The sequence below is a fragment of the Muntiacus reevesi genome, chromosome 6 (assembly GCF_963930625.1).
Source record: "Muntiacus reevesi chromosome 6, mMunRee1.1, whole genome shotgun sequence".
Lineage (NCBI taxonomy): Eukaryota > Metazoa > Chordata > Mammalia > Artiodactyla > Cervidae > Muntiacus > Muntiacus reevesi.
Window position 1 is genome coordinate 25912069 of NC_089254.1, and position 26255 is coordinate 25938323.

Below are 26255 nucleotides of genomic sequence, written 5' to 3' on the forward strand. Positions count from 1 at the left end.
TCACGAGGATTCCCTGTCCGTGGGATTTCCCAGGCAAGAATACTGGAGTGGGTCTCCATTCCTTTCTCAAGGCGATCTCCCCAACCCAGTGACTGAACTCAGATCTTCTGCCTTGAGGGTAGATTCTTTACCATCTGAGCCATTGGGAAGCCTGTATGAAGACTGAAAATGGTCAAATATAGTCATTTAATTAGCAACATTTAGTCTCCTGCAAATTTCATTGTGTGGATCACAATAAACTGTGGAAAATTCTGAAAGATATGGGAATACCAGACCACCTGACCTGCCTCTTGCGAAACCTGTATGCTGGTCAGGAAGCAACAATTAGAACTGGACATGGAGCAATAGACTGCTTCCAAATAGGAAAAGGAGTATGTCAAGGCTGTATATTGTCACCCTGCTTATTTAACTTATATGCAGAGTACATCATGAGAAACACTGGGCTGGAAGAAGCACAAGCTGGAATCAAGATTGCCTGGAGAAATATAAATAACCTCAGATTTGCAGATGACACCACCCTTATGGCAGAAAGTGAAGAGGAACTAAAAAGCCTCTTGAAGAAAATGAAAGAGGAGAGTGAAATAGTTGGCTTAAAGCTCAACATTCAGAAAACTAAGATCATGGCATCCGGTCCCATCACTTCATGGGAAATAGATGGGGGGACAGTGGAAACAGTGTCAGACTTTATTTTTGGGGCTCCAAAATCACTGCAGATGGTGACTGCAGCCATGAAATTAAAAGATGCTTACTTCTTGGAAGGAAAGTTATGACCAACCTAGACAGCATATTAAAAAGCAGAGACATTATTTTGCCAACAAAGGTCCATCTAGTCAAGGCTATGGTTTTTCCAGTGGTCATGTATGGATGTGAGAGTTGGACTGTGAAGAAAGCTGAATGTGGAAGAATTGATACTTTTGAACTGTGGGGTTAGAGAAGACTCTTGAGAGTCCCTTGGACTGCAAGGAGATCCAACCAGTCCATCCTAAAGAAGATCAGTCCTGGGTGTTCATTGGAAGGACTGATGCTGAAGCTGAAACTCCAGTACTTCGGCCACCTCATACGAAGAGTTGACTCATTGGAAAAGACCCTGATGCTGGGAGGGACTGGGGGCAGGAGGAGAAGGGGACGACAGAGGATGGGATGGCTGGATAGCATCACCGACTCGATGGACATGAGTTTGAGTAAACTCCGGGAGTTGGTGATGGACAGGGAGGCCTGGCGTGCTGCGATTCGTGGGATCGCAAAGAGTCGGACATGACTGAGTGACTGAACTGAACTGAACTGAAATTTCATTGACAATATTACTTGAAGTGAATTCAGGATAGTGTTTTCAGAATTGAGTCTTGGTGGTGGTTTGAAAACAGTTGAATTGTTCTCTTTGCCATTGTAACAGTCCCAGGGCTATATTCAAACGTTGGTATCAAGGTGGGAAACGAGTCTGAGCCGATGCTCCTCTTGAGGTTAAAGGTCTGTTTCTTTCAATCAGTTCAAACTGACAGGCCTCCTGCCATCACCTCCTCCTCAGCCAGGCAGGCAGGCCCTGGCCGTCAGTGTGAAAACATCTGTTGAATGGATTTATTGACTGGATCGTGTTTTTTCTCTCCCTTTCTCTATTTTTTTTTCCTTCACACCGTTTATTATGTCTCTGACCTGATGAACTTAATTTGTTGACATGTCGCTCTCAGTGTCTCCCTGCGTGCTGGTCTCATGTTTCTCTCCTCTGTGCTCTTTTCTTGGCAGCAGTCCTTCTTGGAGCCCCAGCACACACGTGCAGCCTCGGTGCGCCAGGCTCAGCTGGCTGCTGTGGGCATGGATGGATTAGAGAAAGAGCGTCTGGTCTCCAAGACCCACTCCTCCCCCACAGCCTCCGCCTTACCTCACCCAGCAATGGACCGCCCCCTCCGGCCCGGCTCTGCAACTGGTGAGAATCCCAAAAGACTCTCCCTAATAGGCAGGCTGAATGCACCCTTCTTGCAGGATTAAGCGATTTAAATGCTCAGAATAACTCCAAGGGCAGAATGCTCCATTTTAACCCAATGCAACCCAAATTTTATGAGGTTGTATTGGCCACAAGACAGAGCAGCACATCTGATAAATCTTGGGCTTAGTATTAATAGCCTCATAAATTGTTATCATTCGGGGGCCTGGAAAACACATCAACAGGTGCATGGGTCCCTTTTGGAAACAAAAATCCCTTCAGCATTCTTTACCATCTCTTCCTTCTAGTGGTTGTGGCCACTAGGAAATTTACGATGCTGACTTCATCCAACTCGAAAGAGTGCCCCCTTCCCGTTTGTTTTTCTTGCTGTTGTATTTGTTTCAGTGTTTTGTTCTGGCTTTTCATACAAATGACTCATAGGAGACAGTGGTGCCAAGGCAAACCTTGTTTAATTCTACATACATCAGTTCCAGTTCCATTTATTATGGCACCAATGGGTGGGCTATCTGACCACCCTCTTCCTTTGCCTACAGCTGTGTTTGATATTTCAGAACCTGGCTACAGAAGAAAACAAACCAGATAATTCCAAGGCCAAAGGAAGGTCAAATCTGGAACACACGCAAAAAAGGGCACTCTTCTTTCACAAAGGAGCTGTACCATAAATATCCATGTGGATAAATATTCCTTTATGTCTGCTGGACCCCATTCTTATTCTATGCTCTCAACTGTGGCCCATGAAATGAAAGATATTCTAGCCCTAAGAGCTCATAACGTGGTTGCCTGAAGGGGAGAATTCAGATGTACCTTCTGCCAGAGTCGCCCACAGGTTATCTGATTTATTTTTGATTCAATTTTTAGGATTCAGCGTTTGTTTTTGTGGCTTCTGTGACCTCAAGCAACCCTTTGTACTTGGAAAAGTTAAAATACTTTTTCTGAAATCACATTCCCAAGCCTTGATATCATCTTTTATTTAAAAGTCAATGGATGGAACAACCAGGTTATTTAACTTTGACAGACATCTTTGATAAGCATGCTTAGGAGCTACTTTTTATAATGTATTACACCACGAGCCAGCATTCCATACTAGGAGCTACAGACTGGATATAGCTGGATATATTTCTCTCACCACATTAGCCACTGTTTCTGATCCCTCTATTTCTTGGACAAACAGACCTGTCCTGGTATCCCAGGCAACCCAGGACTGTAGCCAGGGTCAGCGGAAGCTGCTTGGATCAGTCATGCCTCGTTCAGTCCCTGGTCTTAAGAGAATTTTTGCTCATAGTCAGATACATGATGTAGAGAAATACTTTTTGTAGGTAGTCAGAGCAGTAGCCTTTAAGAAGTTATTTCTCAGTTATTTCTCAGTTCTTTTTACTGAGAGTGTTTTGTATTCAGCCATAAGCTTTCAGAGACACAGACATCCTATTGTAATGCCAGTTACATTCACTCCACATCATTTCCTTACTTTAAAAGCAAGCTTGATTATCAAGTTTTGTGATGCTGTTTCCATGTCTCCTGTTGCAACCCTACTGACAGTTTCTTTGCTTGGTTAAGAGAGGTGACCCTTCCCTAACATGTTGTGGTTTCACTACTTTTATATGTTCCCTCCATATGAATGAAACAAGTTCTCTGAATATTAGAATGATCCTCCCAGTTTGAGAAAAACATGTTTTTGCAAATGAACAGGGTTTGTAGGTCTTAAAAGAATCAGGCAGGGGACTTCCCTAGCAGTCCAGTGGTTAATACACTGTGCCTCCACTGCAGGGGTCATGGATTCAATTCCTGGTTAGGGAACTAAGATCCCACATGCCATGCAGCACAGACAAAAATTAGGGGGAATAAAAATCAGGTGAAAGAGTGAATTGCAAACCAGATAATGCAAGTATGACATACACATAACCAAATCCTTCAAACCGAAAACTGGGTCATTTCACATGATTAGTTTCTTTGCCATAATGTCAACACCCTAGTATTTATCAGAATTTATATTCCACGCACAAATAGGGAAATCAAGTTGAGTTTATTTTCATGTTTAATGTACATGATGAGACACGTGCATGTGCATGCATGCTCAGTTGTGTCCTGCTCTTTGTGACCCCAAGGACTGTAGCCCGCCAGGCTCCTCTGTCTTCTCCAGACAAGAATACTGGAGTGGGTTGCCATGCCTGCTTCAGGTCATCTTCCAGACACAGGGATCAAACCCACATCTCCTGCATCTGCGGGACTGGCAGTTGGATTCTTTACCACTGAGCTACCTGATGAGTCACATTTTTGGCCTAAATGAGAGGTTATATAAACTTATATTTTTAAAAATACAGAATTTTATACTTAATAATATTTCAATAAATTTTAGTTGAATTGACAAATATTTATTTGTAGTATATATACACAATGTGTACATGTAAATCATAAACACTTAGGAATTTACCAGCTCAAATTTGAAAACACTGAAAGTGAAAGTTGCTTTGCAATTATTGCTCTGTAAGGATTGACTAAGTGATTCCAAAGTTACATACTTCAGTAGGAAAAAGCCTTATTGTCTTATTTACCTGAAGAATGTTGCATCCTGACACTTAAATTCTTAAGATAAAAATACTAAATATTATTTTTAAAACATGTGAAGTATGTAATTTATGTGTCTGTTAATAACTCCTCCACTGTCACTGGGACTAAAAATATATATTTGATTAGTGACTTTCATTTAGTGCTTTTCCAAATCCAAAGGAAATGAAATGCACTATCTTCACTCTGCTCCTCCAAATATTATTCTGGCTTTAATCCAAACTTAATTCCCCCTGTAACGTGCATACTCTTAGAGCCCACATGACCTCAGAAATCATCTTGGTATTTCTAATGATCTCTTACTTTAGAGGAGAACTCTTCAGGCTTTCACTTGTGATATGTTTGAAAACAAATTTTTTATGTTTTAAGGGCCTTTCTTTTGGCTTCTTAATATCTGTTTGTTGTAGATACATCAAAAAATAAAAAGTAACATTTAAGTCACTTTGAAGTCACATGTTCTTTGAGAATATTTAGCTTTTGTTTCCCAAAGAAAGTTATAAATCTTGACTCAATGGTTGTTCCACTAGAAAGTAAGGAAGAATGTAGGTTATAAGGTTAAGCAGTTTGCTTAAATTCCTTCTGTAACAGCTATACTTTTTGAAACAACTATGAAGTTATTCTGTACTAAACTCACATAATTTTTAAGATACACCATTCAAACCTTTACCTTCCATGTAATCCTCAACAGCCAAAGGGATAGTCATACCCCCCTAATATTTCTAAAGAACAAAGCAGTGGTCCAAGGGGGAAGTGTTGTCTGAGCTCAGTCAGTTGTTGAAAGATGAAGTCTGTAGTCTGCTTCCTGTGAGAACCTGAATGGACCAAGACACAGACCAAGATGGAGCCCCTCCCTGGTGGCCCTGCGGAGAACCTGGCTGGGGATATTTCTGGATGGCCAGGGAGATCACTTAGCTTCTGTAGTGCCAAGGAAGAGTGTGTGTTGTAGAGCTAGGTTGCCACATATTCAAATGCATTTTGTCATTTTGTAACATAAGTAATAATGCATGCATGCTCAGTCGCTTCGGTTGTGTTCAGCTCTGCAGCCCCATGGACTATAGCCCACCAGGCTCCACTGTCCTTGGGATTCTCCAGGCAAGAATACTGGAGTGGGTTGCCATGCCCTCCTCCAGGGGATCTTCCTGACCCAGGGATCGAACCCAGGTCTCTTATGTCTCCTGCATTGTCAGGCAAGTTCTTTACCACTAGCGCCACCTTGGAAGCCCCATAAGTAATAATATTCAATGTTTATTACATATTAAATTTAAGGGGTACTTTTTTCATTCTATCTAAAGCCAAGGCATGGTGTTTGTATGAATTCTGATGACTAAGGAAAGGGCAATGCAAGTCATTCTCTTTGCCATAGTCTTCGTTTCTGCTCAGCTGTTCCTGAGAGAAGTGAGGCTTGGCCATGGCTCCCAGCAGGATTTTGAGAGCAGATGATGTAATTTTGTGTGTGTGTGTGTGTGTGTGTGTGTGTGTGTGCGCGCGCGCGCGCGCATGTGCATGCCCAGTCGTGTCTGACTCTCTGCAATGCATGGACTGTAGCCCACCAGGCTCCTCTGTTCATGGGATTCTCCAGGCAAGAATACCAGAGTGGGTTGCCATTCCCTCTCCAGGGGATCTTTCTGACCCAGGGATCGGCCTTACGACTCTTTTGTCTCCTGCAGTGGCAGGCGGATTCCTTGCCACTTTGCTAGTTTATGCCAAATGGAATTCAGTGGTATGAATTTAATGGCAGATAAGTTTGGTTGACTTTTATCTTACCCATCACCTAGTACCATTTAGCCTCTTCTTTCTCCCGGCACTAGGTTCCTTTACATAATCTGTGAAAATTCTTTCTTTGTACCATCAGTTTTTTTCAGTGTCTAATGAGAAGTAGAATTGTAGTGCTCAAACTAAAGCAGTGTTTGTGAAAGCCACTACAAATAGTTAAAAGAGTTTTTAAATTGACATTTAGAGGGTGGCACATTACAACGGAAAGTGAAATACATTTGAATGTTTAAGTGTGAGAATAGCAAAAGTGGCCTTTTCCCCTGTCTTTTTGTTTGTTTGTTTCTGCTTTTAATGAAGATATGTTCCTAAGTTAGGCAAACTCTTGTTAATCCTTCAGGTTTTAGTTTACATCTTACTTCCTTCGGGAAGCCTTGTTTGGCCAGCTAAATCCAAATTAAATCAATTATGGTCCCTCATAACTGGATTTTTTTTCCCTCAAAGATTGTAATTTATTTATTTTGGGGATTGTGTTAAAATGGGCTGTCCTTGTGGGAAGAGATTTTGTTTCCTCTTCTCTCTGACCCTAGCACTGAGGTACCTGACTAGCCCAAGGAGGGTGCTCAGTGTATATGCTTACCATATAATAAATGAATATGCAAGTGAAATGAGAGTAAAGAGAAATGAGTTACATGCAGCTATACAAAAAAAGATTATTTGTATGTTAGATGAAATTTGGGGGTGACATTTATATTTTTTAATTAAAAATGTTCATTGGAAGCAATTTCATAAGTCTGGAAAACTATAAAGGGAGAATCACCTATTACTCTATCACCAGGGAAAACCATAAGTAAAATATACATTTATTTCCAGTATTTTTTCCTCTCCCTGTGTGCCTCTCTCTGACAGTGAAGGAAAGTTATATGTTTATGTTCACGTCTGCATGCATGTGTACATCTGTAAATACATATGTGTGTTTGTGTATGCATGTGTTTGTGTGTGTGTGTTTTAAGACATCTCAGAGTAACTAATGTTACCAATTAGAATGCAGAGATTAATTTCATTTGGGTTGATAAAAGTTACTGTCTTCAAATATATGTGCTTGAAATTTCTCCTGAAAAGTTCCCCCAGTGTTTGCCTATCTGATTCTCACTGAAGATGATAAGATAGCTATCTTTTTTGTTTAGGAGACTAAATCAACTTGGTCACATATATATTGTGTTATAAGTTATTTCTTATATAATAACATATTTTAAAATATATATTAATATGCGTTAGTTATACATATATGTATATGTATATATCTTTTTTGAAGAAAAAAGTTTTGGCTTCTTCATACCTGAGAAAGTCCTCCTATAGCCTTCACATATACTTGGACACAGATTTACTGGGACACATTTCTTTTGTCTAAAAAATCTGGAAATGTGGTTAAATGCTCAGTCATTTCATATCCGAAAGGAGAGGTCTAAGTTTAGCAATGGAGAGAAGACTGGACCACCTGAGCATGTGTTCCTCTGTGGGCAGCCTGTTCGTTCTTTTCTGGTGCTTCACAGTATATTTTCTTCATCCTACTAATCCAAAATAAAATCATTCCTATGAGCATTTGCAGTTACATACTCATGCACATGTCTCTTTCTATCTCTTTCTATTATGGATAAATTTATCAGTTATTCCAATTATTCTATTAATTTGATCCCCTCCTTGAGAACAATCACTGTCTATTCTTTGATCTCCATACTTCCTGAACATATTAAAAATTTTTTTAATGGCATTGATCTGGTTTTTATGAAATTTGAATTCCTCTTTTGTTGTCTCCAAAGTAGACTTTAATTTTGCCACTGTATTTTTAGTTCTCTTGCCATCCTCATTTACCTTATGCATCCTTTTACTCATTAATTTACCTTGGTCTCTCCTTTCAGCTCTTGGCTCCGATTTTATAGGACCAATGTCTTCTGACATTTGAGGATTCCTCCAAATTTCTAAAATCTTATTTTGCTTCCTATAATAAATCAAATTCACTGAGCTAAGTAGTAGGAATTATGTTTCCTTTATATTTCTGTAACATATTCTCATAGGCCCAGTTTGTTTGTTTGTTTTTTCCTGCTCACTCAAACTTTAAAAAAAAGTTTTTGAGATATAGTTGATTACAGTGTTATGTTAGTTTATGGTGTAGAGCCAAGTGACTCAGTTATATGTTTTCTGACTTTTTTTGTTATGGTTTATTGTAAGATATGGAATTTAGTTTTCTGTTTAATAAGACTTCATCTGTTTTATATATTGTAATTTGCATCTGATAACCCCAGACTCCTAATTTATCCCTCCTTCTCTCTTTCCCCTTTGGTAATCATAAATTTGTTTTCTATGTCTGTGACTAAGTTTCTGTTTTGTAAATAAGTTCATTTGTATCATTTTTTAGATTCCACATATAAGTGATACATACGATATTTGTCTTTGTATGACTTCAGTTAGTATGACTGTCTCTCAGTTCATCCATGTTGCTACAAATGGCATTATTTCATTCCTCTTTTTTATGGCTGGGTAATAATTCCAAAGGAGATCAGTCCTGGGTGTTCATTGGAAGGACTGATGCTGAAGCTGAAACTCCAGTACTTTGGCCACCTCATGTGAAGAGTTGACTCATTGGAAAAGACCCTGATGCTGGGAGGGATTGGGGGCAGGAGGAGAAGGGGACGACAGAGGATGAGATGGCTGGATGGCATCACCGACTCGATGGACATGAGTTTGAGTAAACTCCGGGAGTTGGTGATGGACAGGGAGGCCTGGAGTTGGACACGACTGAGTGACTGAACTGAACTGAGTAATTCCGTGGTGTATATCTACACTGTCTGTGTGTGTGTGCTCAGTTGTGTCCAACTCTTTGCAATCCGTGGGCTGGCAGCCTGCCAGGCTTTTCTGTCCATGGAATTTTCCAGACAAGAATTTTGGAGTTGGTTGCCATTTCCTACTCCAGGGGATCTTCCTGACCAAGGGATTGAACCTGCATTTCTTGCATTTCCTGCATAGGGAGGTTGATTCTTTACCACTGTGCCACCTGGGAAGTCTATATATACACTACATCTTTTTTATCCATTTATCTCTTGATGAACATTTAGATTGCTTCTGTGTCTTCACGATTGTAAATAGTACGACTGTGAACATTGGAGTGCATGCATTCTCAGTCACTCAGTTGTGTCCAACTCTTTGCAACCCCACGGACTGTGGCCCACCAGGCTCGTCTGTCCATGGGATTTCCCAGGCAAGAATCCTGGAGTGGGTGGCCATTTCCTTCTCCATTTGGGGTGCATGTATCTTTTCAAAGTAAAGTTTTATCCAGATATATCCCTAGGACTGGAATTACTGGATCATTTGGTGACTCTATTTTTGTTTTTTTAAGGAACCTCCATACTGTTTTTCATAGTAGCTGCAACAATTTACATTCTCATTAATAGTATAGTAAGATTCTCTTTTCTCTACCCCATCTCCAGGATTTATTGTTTGTAGGCTTTTTGATGATGGCAATTCTGACTGGTAGAAGGTAATACCTCTCTGTAGTTTTGGTTTGCATTTTTTATTGGTTAGTGGTGTCAAGCATCTTTTCATATGCCTGTTGGCCATCTGGATGTCTCCTTTATAGAAATGTCTGTTTAGGGGTTCAGCCCATTTTTTATTGTATTTTTTTGTTGTTGTTTTTATTGAGCTGTATGTATATTTTGGAAATTATTCTCTTGTTGGTTGTATCATTTGTAAATATTTTCTCCTAGTCTGTAGGGCTTTTTTGTGTGTGTGTGTGGTTTCCCTTGTGTTAACTCATTCTTGAAAGCTTGACTATAGAAACATCTTTCCAGATATTTACCAGCAAATATGTAGTGATTGCATTTGACTTCACTTTCTGCCAACTTGCATACCACCTGAACCTCCTTCTCTGTTATATAGTGAATGGCAACACCTAATTTAATTCCCAGGTTCTAATAGACTTTCATATAGTGTAGTTAGAAGCCCAGGGTGAAATTTTTTCCACCCACTTCCTTTTTTTAGCTGCTGATGAAATGATTTACATAAACAAATAAATCTCTAAGTCTAGAAAATGCTCCTTGTGTACTCAGACGTACAATTTAGCAAATTTTAAACAATTATTTTTGTATATTTCATTTGCTTGCTGAATAAATCAAGTTTTACACATAATTAAAAATTGTAGTATCTGGTACTTTAAGTGTTCTGTTAAAAGATATTATAACAAATAATTCAGGTGTTAGAATATAAAGAATATAGTTAACGGGGAAAAAATTAGGCAAGATGAACCTTATAAATAGATTAGAACTATAAACCTTATGGATAGATTCCTCTTATAGATGGAAAGTATAACAGATGCTCTGGACATGATTTAGAGGTTATTAGAAATGACTCCTTCTTCAAAGTAACTCCTTCTGTCTATTTTAGTAATCCTACCAATTGCAATCCATTTTGTAAATTTTTTTTTTTTTAATTCTTAAGAGGTCATATTTGACTTCTAAGCCCCATTTTTTTTTTCATTTCCTTACCATACAGAGTTTTAAACATACATGTCATATAACTGTCTTTGTGAGTGCCTTACCTTTACTGCTAGGTCATAAGTTAAATGTAATAAATTAAAGTTTCTGATACCTGGATCATTGAGAGCATTCAGTGACTGTTTACAGAACCTGCATCCTTTAGGAAAGTTATTATGTTTTATATATATATGTGTGTATATATATACATATATATATATACACACACATATCTTTACTGTTCTTTAGCCCTTGGTTCAATCCTTGGGCCCTACAAGATGTTTAGTATGTATCATTGAGCAAATCCTTGGGAAGGTGTGGAACCTCAGACATTAACCAGAAAAGCAATATGAAGTTGAATCTTAAGAAGCTGGGATCAGGAGTTTTAGGGTGAAAGATTCTGAACTCAGCTTTCCTAATAGACCAATGTGGGCTCAGCCCCACAGTCATTTTAGACTGAGCATAAACCTAAGGATATGAATGCTTTCTATAACTAAAGAAACTATATGCAGTGATTAAGGAAAGGCAAAGATGCTACACTGTGTGCTTTACATACTTACCTCATTTAATAAAACTAAAACTGAAAGCCATAGAAAGCACAAAGTCCAAGCTTATTTAAAAAATCAAAAAAATTTTTAAGAGTTTTTTTTTTTTTTTAAGCAGAAAATAAACAACTAGGGTTTAAAATTCAGGTAAAGGTTTGTGTTAAGACTCTTTTGTGTATTTTATTTATTTTCTCAAAACCTAACTTTAACTCTTGTCCCATTAATTAAGAGACAGGTTGATCCATTGGCTAAAGGGTCAAAGAAAAGTGGAATTCCATATGAATCCCAAAGAGAAGAGCAGGCTTGTTTCTCACCCTGTAAGTTTCTGTTTTTGAGGGGAAAAGGGGGAAAAAAGATGAAAGAAATGGAGCTGAAGGATGAGGTTAAGTCTCACCTTGTAGTCTACCTGTTAACACTTCATTGCTACGTCATTAAGATGAGTAGGTGGAGGCTTTGGGTTCCAGACTTTATTTATTTTTTCTTAAATTTGAATGTCTTTCCAAGAGCTTCTGGACTTTGTATTATAATCTCCAGATACTTGGCAATAATTTTCAGCTACCATAACCTGTTTCATATTTTTTTTTGGCAGTGGCTGATGGAGAAAATGTTGTTTTAAGAGAAATGATTACTATGGAGATGAGTTAGATATGTCAAGAGATGAAATAGTGAAAAAAATAAGCAACCTAATGATTAGAATCTCTATTCTTAAAGAATGTGTTTTGAAAATGAGGGAAATACTATATTTTATTTTTCCATGTTAATCGTTAATATATCTTTTATGCAGTACAAAACTGTGGTAGAAAATATGTTCAACAGCTCCTATTATGTAATAGCAACTCATAAATACTTGATATATCTGAATTGTGCAGACGTGTCTAGTGTATCATCATATTGTGAATTTTGCTTTTTATGCCTGCTAACTTTTTTTTCCTGACTTCCTCTTTTCTCTCTTTTGGCTTTATTTAAAAATATTTATTCTTCCCTTTTTTGTGTACAATTCCATGTATAAATATAATGAGTATAATAAATGCTTGTGTTAGAGGCACCTTCCGGTAGGAAGATAAGATGTCCTTGTGGCTCAGATGGTATAGAATCTGCCTGCAACGCAGGAGGCCCAGGTTTGATCCCTTGGTGAGGAAGCTCCCCTGGAGAAGGGAATGGCAACCCACTCCAGTATTCTTGCCTGGAGAATTCCATGGACAGAGGAGCCTGGCGGGCTACAGTCCATGGGGTCAAAAAGAATAGGATGCAACTGAGTGGCTAACACTTTCACCAGGAGGAAGATAAAGCATGTAATACAAAAGAAATTAGTCTATAAAAACTTAAGTAGTCCAATGAGGTCCACCAAGTAGGTTCATCAAGAAAGGTTTTTATAATGGATGGAGATATCTGACCTAGTTCTTCCACCAATTCATTTATTTATGTTTTTCACTCATTTATTACAATTACACTTGAGAATCTACTGTTTTCCCAGCATATTTATAGACACTAAGAGTTCAGAGGTAAATAATAAATAGTCTGTGTTGTACAGATAGTAAAGAAAATATCCAATTAACAAGATTATACACCAATTATGGAATTGTACTAAATGTTACAAAGAAGACCTAGAAGATGCTATGAGAACGTATAGTCAGAGATCTAATTTAGAGATCACAAGGAATGCTTTTTTGAGGAAATGACATTGAAACAATCTTGAAGAATGAGTAGGTATTAGCTGAGTGAGGGCTAGAGTTTTGGGGGCCAGAAGGCAGAATTTTTGGCATAGATGGAACAGCATGTGTATGAAGATCCCAAGGCATGTGTGATTTTTGAGTCTTTTGAAAACTAGAAGGTAAGTAAACCTTTGTGGGAGAAATAGAGATCAAGGCAGGGAAGTATGAGATGAAGCTTCAGAGGTGGAGACAGGCGTATCTGTGCTGCCTTGAGAAATTCACCTCATCTTTGAAGTCTCCAAAAGACTGAAGCAAAGGTAGCGACTCTTAAGTAGCAAATAGAGTAGAATAAAAGTCAGATAGACATTACAGGGCTATCTCAGGAGTTCAGATTAAAGATAATAGTACCTTGGATTGTATGGTTTCAGCATTGGAGATAAGAGAGTAAGTTTGCATCTTCCAGGGGAAAATAGACATTACTTGTTGGTTTATTGGAGCAGAAGTGTCAAGAGGACAGATTTCTTACATGAGCAGTGGTGATGATACCCTTCACTGAAATGAGAAACAGTATGTGCAGCTTAAGATTATGAGCTCAAATATGATATTCCAATTTTATGAAAACTAGGAGACATCCAAATAGAGATTTTAGATGGGTGATTTAGATGAGTGTTCGAGTGTATACCGCTCAGGAGGGAGATTGGCCCTGAAGATGAAAATGTGAGAGTTGGGGCCATGTGGAGGGATTCTGAAGCCATTAGTGTCTTAAGAATCAATATTACACATCTAGAGGGCATCATGAGTCAGACAAAGATAAATACTGTATAAACTAAAATCTGTGTAGTCAGATCTGGAATCTAAGAAACAAAACCAAGCAAAGTGACAGCATATGCAAATGTGTAGTTGCCAGAGGGAAGGGGGCTGGAGAGCTGGGCCAAATAGGTGAAGGGGATTAAGAGAGAGAGACCTCCAGTTATAAAATAAATAAGCCATGGGGGTGTAATATAAGGTACAAGGGATATAGTAAAAGAATTGTAATAGGGACTTCCCTGGCGGTCCGGTGGTTAAGACTGTGCTTGCAATCTGCGGGCCACAGGTTTGATCCCTGATTGGAGAACTAGGGTTCCACTTGCCTTGTGGTTTGGTCAAACAAAAAAATTCTAATAGCTTTGTATGAGCACAGATATTTACAGACTTACTGTGGTGATCATTTTTCAGTGTATGAAAATGTCAAATCCCTATGTAATACACCTGGAATTAACGTAATATTGTATATGTCGGCTATATTTCAATTAATAGGAAGAAGTGAATGTTATTTGGACCAGCGAAATATTTTTTTCTTAGACATAATTTTTGCCACATGGTTTCAAAATACACATGTCATTCTGCATGATTTTAATACACTCAGGGACACATATTCTCCCCTCTTGAGTAACATCCCTCTAACACAATAATGTAAGGGAGAATAAAATGCATTAACTGAACCTACTTTATAACACTAAGTGCTTGTACTTATCTCTTCTTGAATAGATATTTAGAAATTTATTATAATGGACTCTTCTGCATTCTATACCCCCAGAGAATGTATTTTGATGGTAATTTATTGGAATATTTGATTGGTTAAATAATTTCTTATGTCAGGCAATTTTGTAAATAACATGTTCCCCCCCCAAGGAATTGGGTTAAGGGTGAAAATTTTTTTATAATAATTATCATCTAATTTGTTGCTTTAAAGAGCCCTGCTTTGATAAGCCTAATAGTTCATTTCATCAAATGTGTATGAAATCTTTCACATCAAAGGCTCTGAAACATGAAATGTGTTAACTGATGATAATTTAAACACAGATTTTGTTGTATCTGTGTGATTTCTACTAAAGATATTGCTACGGACTTATTTTTTTTTTTAAAGAAACACTTCAAATGTTCCACAGTACTATAAAAACTATAGTATCTGTATTACTTACAGATTGACATAAATTATGACAGAAGCACAGTAAGCAAAAAAGAAACTCTTTCTGCACAACTTTGAAGGAATTAATAAGCATATGAATAGGCAAGTAGTTGGAGACTTCCAGTTTGTTACAGATGTAACATAACCTAAACTATGGCGAGACTTACTCATGAAATAAATTCACACTTTAAAGAGCTCATTTTGTGGCTTCACTGATAAAATTGAAACCTCTGCTGAAATGAATTATCTGTCTAAAAATACTCTGTAGTGATTTAAAATACTGGTAAAATTGCATTTTTTTTTTTAACTTGCAGCTTCTCAAATATCATCACCTTTTTTACTTTACAGATTTACTTAGTAAGTCTAGGGTCTCATACTGACTAATTCATGAGTTGACTTGTTTTGCATATATATCCAGACCCATAGAACTAAATAGTTCTTATGTGCTTCCAGGAAATTTGTGGATATGTATTATTTCTCTATTTGTAAATTTATTTGGAAAAGAATGCCTTTTTTTGAGTAATCATATTGTCATGTAACTTGTGCCATTACTCATCTTGTGTTGTGTTTTCTTTGTCCTGAAGGAATTGCCTATGATCCTTTGATGCTGAAACACCAGTGCATTTGTGGCAATTCCACCACCCACCCTGAGCATGCTGGAAGAATACAGAGCATCTGGTCACGGCTGCAAGAAACTGGGCTGCTAAATAAATGTGAGGTAATCCTGAATTGGCCACACTCTTTTACTTACTTAAATAAATCATGTAAAGAGGCCAGGATTCATTTGGGTAGTTGTAGAGAAATGTTAACTGTACAGCACAAACACCATGATTGATGACCCATCATGGACACTAGTAACGTATAACCTGACGCTGGGCTGGACACACAGTGGGGACTCAGTCTGCGTTGATGGGCCGAGCAGCTGCCTCATGTGTGTGCCGTTACTGTGGTGGTGGTATTTTTGTAAACACGTAACTATTCTTGTTTCCAAATAGGTATCATTTATTGAGTTAATTTTCTGAGAAGCTCTTCACATCCAGTTAGGAGCTATACAGTTGTTATTTCTTACAGTAAGCAATACTCTGAACTCACATATATGCCAATTTTGCCTCATGGAAATGGAATAGTTTTAAAAGATTAACTGTCTCTTAAAAGTTTTAAAAGATTACCAGGAAGAGTCACTTCTTTTTATTGGTGTGTAGATTCATTTCTGTCGATTCTTGTGAGTCTTCATTTTTTTTTTTTTAGGAAAGTCTGGCTTATTGAGGCTTTTAAAAGTTAAAAGTAAAAATGATATCAGGTCAGAAAGGCTCCCTTTGTCATATTTGCAAAATACATAACTACCAGCAGTTGGTTGATTTAGCTGCTCTAAATGTCCATTGTTGCTTAAGTTCCAGTAACAGTCTATATTTGGGTCTAAAACTTTTTTAAAAGAAAAATATCCTCTATGTGTTATTTTGCATTACCTTACCATTTATTGATCAAAATCACTTTTTCCTGCATCTATATTTTTTCCAGATGTGTTCTAGGGACTAGAATTATGGACAAACATGGTCCCTATTCTTATAGACTGATCATTTGACATATTACTGTTTGGTTCCTACATATTACTATTTGGTTCCTTTGCCTTTCTGTATAAGAGCAGTGAAGGAACTCTAGTTCTCACCAGTTTGGGAAACAAGTAAGTGGATAATATTTTGACCATAGTTATGTCATGAGGAAATTAATAACATTGAAACCACATTAAATTCACTATTCTTAAAATAGCAAATAGTGATAAAATAAAGACTGTCTCTTGTGACTACTTTTGAATTAATTGATTTTGACAACCGAAAATGTGGTCAAGAAAATTCCATTCAAAGCCTATTTACTTTAAAGTGAACCTGAAAAATATTTCAGTGGAAATAAAGATGTCAAAGTCAAGTACACTTGACTCTATTTGATAACGAGCGTTAGTTCTGTCTGATCTTTTTTCTCTTCAAAGTGGCAAAAATAACTGACTTTGGAAGATGCAAAGTCATTCATTCATTCAGTGTGTTCACTTCTAAGGATAAATTCTTTTCCTTATTGATTTTTCTCTTTTGGAGATGAACTATATATCTTGTCTTACAGGGGAATTAAATGGTCATTTTCTTTACATCAAAACAGAGATGATGTTGATGGGTCATTAAGCAGTCTCGATATTGTGAATGAATATGCCAGAGTAGTGTATACAGATTTAGTTTTACACGTTTTATTATTTGTTGGTAATAGAATTATCAAATGCCCTTCATATTTAGAGTTCTGCTTTTGAGTAAGTGTATCCTTTACCTAGAAACTCAGAAGTGAAAGAATTTCAGCTAGATTTATTTCTATGGTTCTTTCTTGAGTGAAAGTCTATTATTCATATTTTGTCAGTAGCACCCATATTATGTGGCAGAAGGTTTCATATTCTTTGGTAAGTTTTAGAGTTATATCAATGTTTTTGATAATGCAGGTTGGAAGCCAGATCACTCTATTAGAGTCTGCACAATCCCATATGCAGCCAGTGAAGTAAGCCATCAAGGTGACTGTAGTAGGTTGGCCTTCACGGATATTTATTCATGAGAGCGTTCCTGTCTCACCTTTGCATCTACTACAGATGTTTTCTAGCTTGGCAGTCTCTCTGTGCTCTTGCAAGCTGAGGTATTGCTGTTTCCATTTTTTCACTTTCCTGTCTTTGTTATATCCTAAGCCTAGCCTCAGCCACTCCAAATAAGCAGTGTCTGATCACAGCTTCAATGTACTGTTAGGTTGTGGTTTATAAAAGTTGTTAGGTTAGGTTTATAAAAGCAACAAAGTACAGAAGTAAATGGGATGTAATATGGTTCATATTGGTCTTAAACTTTTAGAAGTTTGTTACCTGTTTCTGATCAGTCCTTTTTTTCCCAGTTCCTGGTACGTCACCTTCTTTTGGTCTTGTATTATTTGAAGCCATGAAGCTCAACTTACACAGCAGCACTAAGTGATGTGTGTCAGACCCAAGATGAAATATGAGAAGGTCTGTGACTCTTTGTGACCCCATGGACCGTACAGTCCATGGAATTCTCCAAGCCAGAATACTGGAGTGGGTAGCCTTTCCCTTCTCCAAGGGATCTTCCCGACCCAGGGATCAAACCCAGGTCTCCTGCATTGCAGGCAGATTCTTTACTTGCTGAGCCATAAGGGAGGCCCAGAAAGACTGTAGGGTTGACAAAAATGAGTGGGTCTATTCCAGTTCAGTCAGCTAAATAAGTGTCTCTCTAGCAAATAATCAACGACTTCCCTGGGGTCTCAGTGGTAAAGAATCTGCCTGCCAATGCAGGACGCAGGTTCAGTCCCTGAGTTCAATCCCTTCCTGGGTCGAGAAGACCCCCTGGAAGAGGAAATGGCAACCCACTCCAGTATTCTTGCATAGGAAGTCCTGTGGACAGAGGAGACTGGCAGGCTACAGTCCATGGTGTCCCAGAGTCAGGTACACCAATCATGTGGGCACGCAGCATACTAGCAAACAATTATGCAATTAACAAATAATGTACTTGAAAGCCCAGATCAGCAGACTGGCTTTTAATGAAGACCAAGCACAAAAGTCTCATCCAAAACATCAATAATGCAAACAGAAGCCCCTTTTCCTAACCTCGTTGAAGAGCAGTTTGTCAGGTGTTTGCTTTCCGAAGTGATGCAGTTGTTGCCTATGTGTATTTATTTGTTCCTGTGTTATGCAAATATCTATGACTTGAACTGACCCAATCCAAAATGTGCAGTGGAATTTCTAAAGCCATTAAAAACCCATCACTAATTTTAAGACACCTAGGAATTTAATATTCCTTTGGCTTGTGTGAATAACTTGAGAAATATTCAAAGTGGAATTTTAAAAATTATTAAGTAAAAAAATGTAGCCTTTCTCTAGAGACTTTCATTTATATCAGAAACAAAAGGGATAACACATACAACTGAAAGAAACATGACTTATTTTCTCTTCCTTTTTGTTTCTATCAGAAGTAGGGGGGAGAGGAAAAAGGGGACATACAGAGGTTGTTCTAGGCTATTTTAACTCACTTGGAAATAGTAGAATCTATTTCCTTAGCCAGTACTCTCCCCAGTAAATGCAACTGAAATAATTGATGCATATTTGTTGTGGATTTTCTTTTAAAGATTTTTGTTTGACAAGTTAATTCTAATATACACATTTTAAAATATATTACTCACTCTCTTGCAAAGAGGCTAGCCTTTCCCTCAAAATTATTTTGAAAATGTCAATGCTGTGGGGGCGGGAGGAGGGAACCCCAAACAGACATAGAACAAACCTTTTAGCGATTCAGCAAAACTTACTACACTCGATTTCTGCGAAACTAGGAGAAAATCACACTGTAGTTGGCAAGCGGTTGGATCCATGTGTGCATGCTAAGTTGCTTTAGTCATGTCCGACTCTTTGCATGGACTGTAGCCCGCCAGGTTCCTCTGTCCCTGGGATTCTCCAGGCAGGAATACTGAAGTGGGTTGCCATTTCCTCCTCCAGGGGATCTTCCTGATTCAGGGATCGGACCCATGTCTCTTATGTCTCCTGCATTGGTAGGTGAGTTCTTTTACCACTTGCGCCACCCCGGAAGCCTGGTTGGATCTGTTGTGGGTACATTATCTGGTTTAAGAGGCAGGAAGTTTCCTATATTAACAAGCTTCCTCGTTAGTGTTTATAAGGCTGCTAAAGCGATCAAGCCCAATGACGATGCCTTTCTATATTTTTAGCATATGTTTATTTATTTGTCTGCACTGGCCCTTAATTGCAGCATGCAGGATCTTTAGCTGTGGCTTGTGGAACCTAGTTCCCTGACTAGGGATTAAACCCAGGACCCTTGCACTGAGTGTGTGGAGTCTTAGTCACTAAGCTACCAGAGAAGTTCCAACAATTAGAAGTGTCTTTTAATTAGACTTACTAACTCCAAAAGAAGTTAGGTTCTAGCTTGAGTGTTAATGAATATTTACCATATAGCCCAAGGACTTAAGGAGAATCAGGCCTTCTAAGTTGTCTAGGTAGGACTAAGAGGAATGTAAAATCCAGATCTGTTCCTTGGTTATGTCTGAACCGTGCATTGCTGAGAGTGAAAACTGTTGTGTCAGGGATGAAGGGGTTTAAGAACTGGCCCTGGTGTGTCGGTCACTGCTCTCTCCTTAGCAGTGTGGGCAAATTCGCCTCTTAGTTGTGAGAAACAAGAACTTAGCTGTCTCAAAAGAGAGAAAGTTTCTTAGATTTTATAGAAAGGGATATAGTATAATAGAAATATGACACACTAGCTGGGTCAGTGTATTGTTTCTCAGTATCCAGATAGCAGTTTGCCTTCTTTCAGCATGATTTTCCTGCCAGGTTTGTGTAGCCACCCATAGTTACTGGGTGAAATTGACAGAGCTCTGGGGACATAAAGCTGAGCATGAGGAGAATCCTGTGGCTAGGTAAGTGGCATTTGTTGATTGATTTTAGGGATGCTTAAGTGTTAGCTTATATCAGAATCACCTGAGAGAATGCTGAGATATGGATTGTTGGGCTCCAGCCCCAGTTTCAGATTCAGCAGGAGTGAGGTGCTACTGGAGTGGGCAGTCCAGAATTTGTATTTCTTCAGTGTGTCTGTGCAATCCTAATATTGCTGATCTGGGTGCCACACTTTGAGAACAGTGATCTATCCCTTCAGCAGTCTTTATCAAGAATTTTCATTTCCCAGGCTCCTGGTTTTGAGCTGGAGATAGAATGCTGAGTAGATAGAACCCATGTCTTCAAGGCGGTTACAGTCTGGTGAGATCATCAGACATTAATCAAATAATCACACAAATAAATATGTCACTGCACACTCTCAAGGGGTTTCGAGTCACTGGTTGTATACTACAGTGATTTTAAAGACTCATTGATTGAGCTTTGGGAAGGAATGAAAGAAGAAAGGCTGTGGTCAGCTGTCTCTATGATCCTGACAGCATCAGAGAGGCCCTTTGAGCAAGAGATAGAAGAGGAAACGTTATATATTAGAGAACAAAGCAGCAAGTTTATCAGACCTTAAGATGAGCTTGCCCTCCATCAAACTGTATTCGAGTTCCTTTCTCAACTAGGGTTATAATTTCACTGGGACGGAAGGTTGGGAGTCTCAGTTGCTCTGACATACAGATCAAACACACTTTCCCAAGCCAATGAAACAGTCAATTTTGCAATTAAACAGTGTACATGATAGAATAGCTGGCAATCTGAAAACGTTAAAAGAGCTTCTTTATTTTTAAGTGATAGTCTGATCCACAAATCAAACTTATGTATTGTTTCATTTATCAAGGTAGAAAATTAATCAGAATGGATTCCTTCAAAACTATTGTTCAGCGTTAGAGTTGACCTTAGTCCTGCCATTAATTATCTGTGTACTTTTGTCAAATCATTTAACCTTAGTGATCTTTGTTTTTCCCATGTGTAAGATGAGGTTGTTAGGCAGGATATTTGCTAGGATCTCTTCCAGTTCTAATAACACTTGAAACTAGATGGCTGAGAAGTTAATTTGGAACATAACACTTTCTTTGGTTGAGGGTAGACAGAATTTTAGTAAACTTATTGCTTTTAGTTTGTAAGCTATCGTGTAAATTGACTGTGCTTACAGTCCTGATTGGCAGCCAAAGAAAACATGAGTCCTCATTATATTAGATTACAGTGGTTACATGGGTTTACTTCTTTTGGCATGACGTGGCACTGTTTTTTAAAAATTGAGGTAGTGAGTAGCTCCTCATGCCAATACCATTTATTTATTTTCCCTGTTGAATCATTCATACTGAGTTTAGTGATTCTGTTGGAAGTGAAAAGCCAAACCAGCAGCTTTCTTGTCACCGTAAGAAACAGATCTGGAGGGGTCATTTGGTGTCCTCTTCGGGATTAAGCTCTTTGATAAGGTAGCCAGCTCTCTGGAGCATGTGCACCCCTGAAGAAAAGGATGTACTCTTCTGTGCTGCAGAAATTGCAGGGGTTGATCCATCATCTGTTAGAAATGCACTTGCAGTTGTTTTTCCAGAAGTGCTTATAACTCTCAGCCCCACCAAGCCACCCACAGACATTTGCTTGCTCTCACATTTGTTTTGAGAATAATAGCATTTTATAATGCTTTTGTTGGATTGCACGTTATATGGAATTTGCATTGCCTCTTTGTGATTCCTATTGAATAACTTTGTTTCGCTTAATTCATAAGTAAAAACCATAAGCAACATACTGTGCTGAAATGTTTAACTCCTTTATTCAAGTGCCAACACAAAGTAATTACAAAACAATTCTGGGGCCCAGAACCGGGCTACTGTTGCCCCTTCTGGGATTCGCAGCAGTTCTAATGAGAAAAGTAGAGAGCAGGTTTAGTGTAAAGGCTTAATATGCCAAGGAGCTCAGGGATAGTCTCCAGTACATTTTCCTGCACACAGAAGTGATTTTTTAAATACCTTTTGTAAATCACAATAAAGAAATTGAATACTCTTTTGAGAAACAATTTTGAAATGTGCATATTTTCTGACTTCAAGGTTACAAAGCACTAAACCCTGCAAGTTAATGGAAATGCAATTAAACATTTGTTTTATAGAGTAATCTAACTAGATGGCAGCATATAACAGCTTACTGTTTTGTTTAGTTTGCAAAGAAAAAAAAAATTGTGTGTATTTGTGTCTTAGAATCTAACCACAAAGCAATAAGAAACTCAAACAGGGAATCATCTTATGAATAGTCTCTAAAGGATATGGTGGTTATGGAAAGAAGTACACGTGATTTAGATGTGGTGAGTAAACCAAGGTGTCATTACTCTGAGAAATATTTGCAGAACCCAGTAGAGTATAGACCCTGGCAGATAAATAACATTAAAAAATACTTGTGTAAACCATAATCAGAATTAAGATGATTTGGAATTTTTAATTTTGATTCTGCAAAAAATGGGAAAGAATTAGTGTGGAAAACAACCAAAAAAAGGAAGTAAGACAGTCTCCTTCTGAGTCCATGTGGAAAGTGATAAGGATTTTTTCTTTTTTAATAGGAGCATTGAAATTTATTAACAAAAACTCACTAGTTAGTACATGGTTTTGAACCATCTAAAAATTGTAGTGCTAAAGTAACAAAATATTTATGGTGACAGATTTATTTCATACATGAATATTGTTTATTCAATAAATAAAATCAATGCTTTAACCTTAATCAATAAAATGTTCATAACAATGTTTGAAAAATAATTACAACATAGGAGATTCAGTTGCATAAAAATTGTGAAAATTGAACCAATTACACTGAGGCATAACATTCTTTCTTATTTTCTAATGAGCTTAATGGTTTGAAATGAGTGGACATAAAACTGAAAAAACAAAATACATAGTACATATGCTTTTTACCACTCAGACATTTGTTATTGAATGGGCTTGCTGTTTTCTAAAGTGCATTTGAAATTGTTCTATGCCATGAAATATTTTTAAATAGATTGTAAAGAGTGAATCAAGCAGTATTACATGGAAGTAGATGGCACTTGTCAATTTTGAAGGTCACATAAACTTTTTTTTTTAACTTCCCAACCTTCTCTCTGTCAACCATTAATTTTAACTACTCCATAGTCCCAAATGTTGGTTAGTATAGGGTCAGTATCTTGAATTTGCATATAAGTAGGAAGAATGGACAGCTCCCTCTTGATTCTTGACTTAGGTTGCCCATTAAAATCCGCTGGGTTGGTTCTAAGTTCCTAGATGCCTAGGTTGTAACCTGACAAGAGTTAACCAGGAGCTCTGTAGGTATGATCCCAGACATTAATAACTTTTAAACTTATACAGCTGATTTCCAAGCTTCAATCAGTATTAGAAATCAATTTAACATAAGCTTAATGAGGTAGAGACAGAGAAGTGAGCAGAGTCATATATTTGAAGGTGAGAGTAACAAAAGTAAACATTTACCTGACAGACAAAGGTGGCATTAACTCAAAAGCATTATGAACAAATGAAATTTTTAACTGGGAAAAATGTCCATTATTTTGAGGTTATCATGGGATAGGAATATGAGTTCTAAAAAAAACTCTTTATTTTTCAAATATAATTAAGCATTTTTAAAAATGGACTTCAAGGAATACATGTAGCGTCTTTTTGAAAACCTTCATAATGAGGTCTCCTCTCTTCAACCATGGTAATTTATCACTTCAGTTATATTTGCTTGCCTGAGGCAAAGCTATACATCAAAATAAAGGATGTTTATTGAATTTTTGTTGTATATGAGGTAATTCACATAGCCATTTTAGGGCTTACCATTTTTACTCACCGTTTTGGGGCTAAAAGTAATTCGGTTAAATCTCCGTATGTTTATGAATGAGGAAACAAAGCCCCAGAAAGGTAGCAGATAGCAGATTGTGGGCATGTTACGGATGCGTGACACAACCCAGAACTTGGGGATTCTAACTTGAAATTCACTATTTTCCTATGACTGACAGGACCAAGAGCCTGTTGGGCTTCCTGCTTGCTAATTAGTAGCCTCCTTTCTACGTCTCGTTCTTTTACTCTTTTTCCTTCCTTCCCTCCTTCCTTCCTTCCTTCCCTTGCCTCCCCCTTGCCCCCAATTCTTCCTTCACTTCTTGGTTTGCGGGATCTTAGTTCCCCAGCCTGGGGCTGAACCCATGCCCTTGGTAGTGGAAGTTGCATAGTCCTAACCATAGGACCACTAGGGAATTCCCTAACTCTTCTTTCCCTACTCCTTTTCTTTCTAGATAAGAGAAACTCGAGGAGAACAGGTTATTAGATGATGAGGGAGCTATGAAAGGAGAGAATGCAGTAGGGGGAGGGGATATAACATTTAAAGAAGCAACTGGTTGTAGCATGTGAAAACTCCATTGCTAAGCGTGGACATGAGCAGTGAGACCGGATATTTTGCTTTGTTTAAGAGAGAAGCATATCCACAATAATTAATAGGTGTGAACTGATTCATTAAATATGAAGTATAGGCTTTGTAACAGAGGGTAACTTTGCCACTCATAAGTCATTTATTATTCTTTTCTTTAAGTCTGCAGATCTTTGTAGAAAAAAATAAGAATGCATCCCTATATTTAGGGACAGTGGATAAAATATTTTCAGAAAATGAGATATTTCAATGGAGATTCTTGCCTAATATGTCACCGCTTTGAAAATGATTAAAGAAAATGGGGTCTCCCCCAGCAGAGGCAGGTACTTTGACTTGTCAAATTTAAGTTGGACTTTTTTTCTTAGTTTGGAACTGCCACAAAATGAGCCCTTTCATGTCCTCAGTAATACCAAACCAATGCAATCCATCTGTTCTGCTAAATTATTTCTAGTTCCCTAACCAAAGGCACTGCTTTTTCATGCATTTTATCATGATTTTATGCCCTTTATTATATTTTACAAAAGGTTCTGATTCCTCCAGGGCCAATGAGAACTGATTAGGACACTGGCCTCAATCCAGGCTTTGAACACAGGAGGGGAAGGAATAGAACTGTTTCCTTTTCTCCCTGCTCCTTGGCAAAAAAAAAAAAAAAAAAAAAAAAAATCTATACAGTGTGTGCACTCTGTGTGTGGGTGGGTGTGGGTAGGCTGCGTTTTATCCTGTTGCAGAATGACTTTGTAGGGCATGTTCAGAACCTTCCTTCTGTAATCAGGTTGCATTAACAGGCTTTAATTCAGAAAGAGCACTTCTTTAGGAAAGAGCCATGGTGTGTTGTGAGACTCACTGATATGGTCATTTTGAGCAACATTAGTCAGACTTCAGACCTGAATGTACACTGTCTGGGGCTCTGATACAATGAAGAAGACCTGAGTCCTCAGGTACTTAGCACAGCGTAGACACTTAGCACAGGAGTTCCTTCCTCTGTAGGAAGAAACTACTTGCGTGCAGGTCACAAAGAATGGAAATAGAGTAATGATGTCCTGCATCCTATATCACAGGGTGTCTTTACTAGGAAATAGGATGAAGAGCTGTAAGTTTCCTCTCTCAGACCCATACTGGCAAGGTATTTAAGATCTGTGTTAGGCTGTCTAGTGAGAAATACCTGGATGGATACCCATGCCATCTGTATATGCATTGAGTATCCATATACTCAGAATTCTCAAAAATTCTTTTGAGAATTATAAGATGATTCATAGATCATCATCAGAATCATAGATGACTTTAGGTAGACATACTGCTGGCTAAATATCTCTGAGAACGGAAATCAGTATCGCCCTACATTACAATTATCAGAGCACTTTATCCTATTTTGTGACTCATTATACTCTTGACCTCTGGCTCAAGAGCACATCATGAGAGAAAGCTGAAGGAATAAAGGGTACACAGGAAATAGAAAATATGGGAAAGGATTAAACAGGACAGTCTATATTTAAGCATAAACACATCACTTAATAAATTACTGA

General features: G+C 38.0%; 1 protein-coding gene across 6 annotated transcripts in view; it reads left to right on the forward strand.

The window, feature by feature from the left end:
- HDAC9 (histone deacetylase 9) overlaps positions 1 to 26255 on the forward strand; it is a 912538-nt gene that overhangs the window by 621736 nt on the left and 264547 nt on the right. For all 6 annotated transcript variants that reach the window (XM_065939945.1, XM_065939948.1, XM_065939946.1 and 3 more), the window contains 2 exons: positions 1741 to 1921; positions 15467 to 15600. In XM_065939945.1, coding sequence (XP_065796017.1) covers positions 1741 to 1921; positions 15467 to 15600 — 315 coding nt within the window. The remainder of the gene's footprint in view (positions 1 to 1740; positions 1922 to 15466; positions 15601 to 26255) is intronic.